This window comes from Epinephelus fuscoguttatus, linkage group LG5 (genome assembly GCF_011397635.1).
Source record: "Epinephelus fuscoguttatus linkage group LG5, E.fuscoguttatus.final_Chr_v1".
Lineage (NCBI taxonomy): Eukaryota > Metazoa > Chordata > Actinopteri > Perciformes > Serranidae > Epinephelus > Epinephelus fuscoguttatus.
In genome coordinates this window covers 2,233,511-2,239,813 of record NC_064756.1, presented here as the reverse complement: position 1 = coordinate 2,239,813, position 6,303 = coordinate 2,233,511, and the positions used below count along the sequence as shown (strand labels likewise).

At 40.8% G+C, this 6,303-nt stretch overlaps 1 protein-coding gene across 1 annotated transcript; it reads right to left on the bottom strand.

Moving 5' to 3' along the window:
• Positions 1-599: 599 nt before the first annotated feature.
• On the bottom strand, positions 600-5,965 carry sst1.1 (somatostatin 1, tandem duplicate 1). Its single transcript, XM_049575818.1, has 2 exons — positions 5,748-5,965; positions 600-1,113 (listed from the first exon to the last, which is right to left on the bottom strand). Exons 1-2 carry the CDS (start codon positions 5,892-5,894, stop codon positions 889-891), a joined length of 372 nt encoding a protein of 123 aa, XP_049431775.1. The 5' UTR covers positions 5,895-5,965; the 3' UTR covers positions 600-888.
• Positions 5,966-6,303: the final 338 nt, after the last annotated feature.

Genomic DNA, 6,303 nt, shown 5'->3' with positions numbered 1-6,303 from the left:
CAGAGATAGGTTGGGGTGGCGGCTGAGTCACAAAACACTTTACCAACATTGGTATGTGTGAAACAAAAAACTGTTAAACATTAATATACAGATACGTCTTTCTTTCTTTTCTCACAGATCCTTTCAGTAAAGTTTCTCTGATCTCAGCCCATCACATCCTGTGTCTGCACACATTTCTAATCAAAATACTTTTCTACTTGCTGTTTTAATTTTATAAGCGCATGTCGCTCAGGCTTATTCATGAAGACGAACATGTCACTTGTATCGTTCACTCTTCGTCTGTGTGCTGTTTTCTGGCTCTTTGTTGTCACTGAGCTGCAGCAGCTGCATAAAAATTAAATGTCTTTAATCTTAGCTTATTCAAATGTTGTTCGTCTGAAACAGGTTTGTTTGTTTCTCCTCAGCAGTTATAACGTGAATTTACCCTCAGGTCTGATTTTATTATCTGATCTGTGATCAGTGTGACATTCAGGAGGAAAACAACTAATTAAAAACTAAATGATTTCTCTTGTGGTTGCCATGGCGTCTCCTGTGTCTTTATTAACCTTCATTAACAGTTATTTTACTGGTGAATCTCCCCCTCAGCTGTTAAATGAGCAGCTCCAATAAAAACCTGCAGCTCTTCGTCCTGATGAAGATTTTTATTTCCTCTCCTCCTCCTCCGTCAGCAGACACCAGCGAGCGTTTGTCTCAAACTGATTTTATTCAAACCCACAATTAAAAATAGTTTCATCAAGTTTACATTCAGAAAGAATCAGCTCAGAAAAATCTAAACAATTCATCCAAACTAATCATCGATAGTCGGATCCATACAGTGTCTGTACAGCGTCTGCAGGAAGTGTGCTGATGAAGATGGAGGGGAGGATGAGGAAGAGGACGATGGGGCTCTCAGCAGGAAGTGAAGGTCTTCCAGAAGAAGTTCTTGCAGCCAGCTTTCCTCTCTCGGGGGGCGAGCAGTGGCCCACTGCCGGCGGCGGCGGCTCGTTCCAGATCTACATGGACGTCTTCAGGTTCTCCTTCAGCCAAAGGGAAGTTCTCCTCCTCAAGGGCCTCGTTCTCCACCTGCAGGAGGTCAGAGAGGAGCAGCTCCGCCAGCGAGGCCCGAGACATGTCCTGAAATATAATTACGACAAAATTATTAATAACTATAAAGTCAGAGAAGCTCAAGACATGTCCTTGAATACAAAAACACAAATATTATTAACAACCATAAAGCAGGAGAAGCCAGTGATCTGTGCTAAAATACATAATCACAAAATTATCAATAACTGTAAAACCAAGAAGGACTGAGACATGTCCTAAAATACAAAAACAGAAATATTAAAGACAAAACTTGGCAAGGACTGAAACAAAGACGTCCTGCAGGAAAACATAAAATATTCATATCAACTGTTAATATTTTAAAATTTTATATAAAACCCAGGGAGATAGAAACATGTCCTAAAATATGACAAGGACAAATATGACTATTAAAACAAAACCATTAAAGATTCCAAATAAATAAATAAAAATAAAAATGGGGAGGAGACACCCTGCAAGAAAACATAAAATATTAATAATGATAAAAACCACAGAGACTGAAAAATGTCCTAAAAGAAACAACAAAAATATGACAAACAATAAACACCAAGGAGAAACTTGATTCACTCTCAGAAAACAACAACCGGTACAACAGGAGTGAAAAGTGTCCTGATAGGCCTAAATAATAATGATGTTGATAAACAGCAGCAAGGTTACATGTTTTCCTTTGTTATAATTTCCATATATAAATTCTGAGTTTTCACTCTGTGCTGCTGGTTTATGGTTTTATTGGAGACTGCAGACCAAAAAAAACGACCGCACAGGTTGTTGGTGAAAGCAGCGTATTACAACCCATAATTATGTCTATTGTTAGGTGGCGACCTCTAGTGGCCGTGGTACTTATGACAGGAGCAAAGGAGGGAGTCAGGTGATAAAGTATAAACAGCAATTTGGGGACCGATGGGTCAAACAAATACAGGACTTTGACCCACGAGATAGCTGTTTGTGTCCACTGTGAAACCAAAAGTCAATGCTGAGTTATTTCGACTTGAGTACGAGTAAAGCTGGGTGATTTATGAACTTATCAAAGCTTATTTGATCTAAAACAGTGGTTCTTTTACAAAACATGATCAGGTAGTTCTGCTGCTTGAACTCAACCTAACCTGTCGGGGCGCTGATTTAGGAAACGTTCTTGTGGGTAATAATTGCAGGTTGGAACAAATGATTTATGAGGACTTGTTGGTTTATTGTCTGTTTCGAGGGTTTCATGATGAACTAGTCATGCACAGCCAGACGCATCACCACAGCGCTGTGTCAGCACCACAGAAATGTCTGGAATCACCAAATATCTGCCGGCTGTCGGGGAAAACAAACCCTCTAGTGGTTGGGTTTAGGAAAAAAGAACAGGGTTTGGCTTTACAGTCTTACAGGAAGTGAACACCGGCCCATTAACCACCCCTCCCACCAGCCCTACTCAGACTTCAGCCACCTCAACTTTCCTTTTTGTCCCATTGAATTTCCTTGAAGCCATCAGGCAGTTCTTAAAACCTGACGCTTGGTCAGTGACTTCCTCAGACACCAACAAAAAAAGCCGTCCTTTCACGTCGGCATGATACGCTGCTGGTTGCTGTTATATTGGAACTTCACACTGGAACACCTGGCAGCATCAGAGGGAAACACAGTAGGACAACAAAAAAAGTGAAGGAGGCAGAAGTCCGAGTAGGGCTGGAGGGAGGGGTGGTGCAGGCGTCCAACAACCACTGACTTTCACCCAGGAGGCCGGTGTTCAATTCCTGTAAGACTGTAAAGCCAAACCCCGTTCTTTTGTCCTAAACCCAACTGTGTGTGTTGAAGGAAAAGAAATGTTGTACCGATGTAGTGCTTTTATTTTGAAAGAAACTGTATGCAAACTGTACATTTCCAGTATGATTTGAAACAGACAATACATATAACAGAACATCAACAACCAGCACACCCAGGGTACCTCGCACATTGTATCTCAACATGGAAAGCCCACGACCAAATGTTGATATGTGACGAGGTCGCAGTGAGGACGTGTCGGTAAAGAAGGGCTGTATTTGGCAGTTTACATTCACTGAAGAAGCTCAAGGAAAAGTCAGTAAGTGAACCTTTAGTTTTGGATGTTTGATCACAGATGCGTGAGAATGAATGACTTAAATATTGTGTTCATCTTTTAAAAATCATCCTCACCTGAAAACCATCAGACTGATTTCAGAGTGAGCGTCTCAGAGACAACAGACTGCTGACGAGGAGCGCTTTCATCTAACAGAAGCTGGTGAATGCAACTTGAGTAATTCTATTTTGATTAACTGTTTGATGAAAAGATGGAAGCTGTTTAAGACAGACTGTGACATGAAATCTGCGGTGTGACTCTCAGACTCGGCCATAAAAGACGAGTCAGCGTGGCGTCTGTGGATCTGAGGATCCTGCAGAGATAAAGATTTAACCGTCAGACCTCTGTCAGTCGTCTATCAGCGGGGGACATTACATGCTTTGTCTCCAAAGACATGCAGGCTGTGTGACATTTATCAGAACTGCACACTGTAAAAAATCTACATGTCATCAGGTCATTTCTGTCAAATTAAAACTGTTTTTTCATGCACTGGTCAGTTTGGAGTTGTTTTGCTTCTGTAACACATCGTTTTTCAGACTAATGAGAAAACATCAAAGATATTAATTCAGGTTTATTTAACGTCAGATTTCTGCTCTGGAAATGTATGCAACAAGCACATATTTAATTAGATAAAGCCTCATTTGTGTATTTCAACATAATCTCCGACACAGAGTAATGATCTTGCTGTAATCAGCTGAGAGAGTTTCATGGTGATGTCTGTTTGTGTCTGATTTTTACAGTTTTAAAACATTTAGGTGTTTTTGAGGCCGTTTTCTCAAGTTTTCATTCAAACTCTGAGACAAAGATTTCCACTTCAGAAACACTTCAATCCACCAGACTGCCCAGTGTGCTCCCTGTCTGTACGCTGAAGAGCAGTTTGTTCATATACCACCCACAGCCTGATCTGCAGAACAGTTTATTCCTAAAAACATGGCAAACATATGTTTTTTCTTGATATTCTATGACAGTATTTCTGATGTATGGAGTGATAAAAAGAGATGTCCAAAATCCTTTGACTCTGGTGTGTCAACAACAATTTTGAACCTGATGTTATCCAGTGTTCAGATGTATGTTTCGTACATGTATGAAAATCAGTGCAGATTCAAATGGATAATGCCGCATTGCAAAGAATGATTATCTCACTGCAGGCAACCAGCCGGGGAAGTTTAACCCTCTTCACCAGGAGCGTCTCCACTTTAATCAGACACACTTAAAAGCGAGTGAAGATATTCAGAGTGAAGCGACGGATTTGAAGACGTCACCTTGAACTGAACGTCTTTAATGTTTTCTAGACCAAACAATTAATTCATTGATGACATTTTTTGATAGAAGTTTAAATTAAGTATTATTTTTAATGGATCAAGTGGCACAAAGGTGAACAAATGAGCAAGATAATAAAAAAAGAAAGAAAGAAATATTTGCAACTTTTTGAGATAATTTTCACATTATCATCAAGAAAATAACAATACTAAATTTTATTTACAATATATATATATATATATATATATATATATATGAACACAATATTTAATCACATGCTGCCCAGACTAAGTCGTCTTCAGTCTGCTCACTTCCTTTTTTTAGATCAGGAGGACGCTGAGATTTTAATTTCCTTTATTTAACCTTTGTAATTTATTTTTATTTGATGATTTAAATCTAAATATATGAAGTGTTTTTTTCTAAATTATTTATTCTGTTGAAGCACATGATCAATTTATCTATTCATTCATTCATTCATTCATTCATCTTCTAACCGCTTCATCCTCTTGAGGGTCACAGGGGGGCAACTGGAGCCTATCCCAGCTGACACTGGGTGAGAGGCAGGGTTCACCCTGGACAGGTCACCAGACTATCACAGGGCTGACACATAGAGACAGACAACCATTCACACTCACATTCACACCTACAGACAAATTAGAGTCACCAATTAACCTGCATGTCTTTGGACTGTGGGAGGAAGCTGGAGCACCTGGAGGAAACCCACGCTGACACGGGGAGAACATGCAAAGTCCGCACCTAAGGGTTCCCACGTCCGGAATCGAACCGACAGCCCTCTTGCTGTGAGGCGAGAGTGCCGCCACATATGAATCTTGTTGGATATAAATATTTTGATTTTATTTCACTTCACACTGACTGATTTCATTCTGTAATTCTGTTCTGTGATACACATTTCTGTCAAAAAAATTATTATGCAATTATATTCAATTCGTTTTTATTAGTTATTATTTATTTTTGTATTTGCAGTTTAAATTCAAAACTTTATTTTCAACCATTTAATAATATGGACTGAAGTTTGAGTTCACTTAACTGATTTAAATTCCTGATATTTCTGTTTAATTTTGAATATTTTTGACTTGATTGTGACTTTTTTTTTATGGTTCAACAAATATTTAATAAATTCATTCAGATCAGCAGACTGAGCGGAGACAGGTCCAGATATAAAACAAATCTTTCTGAAAATGTTTTAACGATTAATTTATAAAAGTTTCACTAAAGGAATGTCCTTGTGTGTGTGTGTGTGTGTGTGTGTGTGTGTGTGTGTGTGTGTGTGTGTGTGTGTGCGTGTGCGTGTGTGTGTGCGTGTCGTTCGGACCTGTTTGGAGCCCAGCAGCGGGGTCCGGTGCAGCAGCAGGCGGAGTTTGGAGTCTCTCTGGGCGGCGGAGGAGCAGCTGATGGAGGCGGTGAGGGAGAGGAGGAGCAGGAGGAGGCAGCGGAGACGCGAGGAGGACACCATCTTCATCACCTGTCTGCCGGTCGGTCTGTCGGTCTGTGTGCGGGTCGGGAGGATTTTCTGAGGCTGTCCCGTCGGAGCGGCTCTTATACAGCCCGCTGACGTCACTGATCACCGTCGGTAGGAATGGGGGGGGGGGGGGGGTGACTGATGATGATGATGATGGTGATGATAGTGATGATGTTTCCACCGCCTCCCGCTTTAGTGAAATGATCCGTTTTCAGACACTTCTTTCCTTCCTGCTGCTCAGTTGACAGAGTTTCTCAGCAGCAGGCTCGCGGGCCCTCAGAGGGACGCAGAGCGGACACGGCCGGATGACTGTTGGTTCAGTGTCAATTCAATTCAATTCACCGTGTTCAACATGAGCTAAGAATTCAAATTCACACAAGGCATCACGTCGAGTGTTGGAGTGCGAAAA

Excerpts from the sequence above, each read along its gene's own strand:
- sst1.1 (XM_049575818.1), bottom strand. The coding sequence starts at position 5,894 with ATGAAGATGGTGTCCTCCTCGCGTCTCCGCTGCCTCCTCCTGCTCCTC. Across the intron at positions 1,114-5,747 it reads CGCTGCTGGGCTCCAAACAG|GACATGTCTCGGGCCTCGCT; the intron begins GTCCGAACGACA and ends ATTATATTTCAG.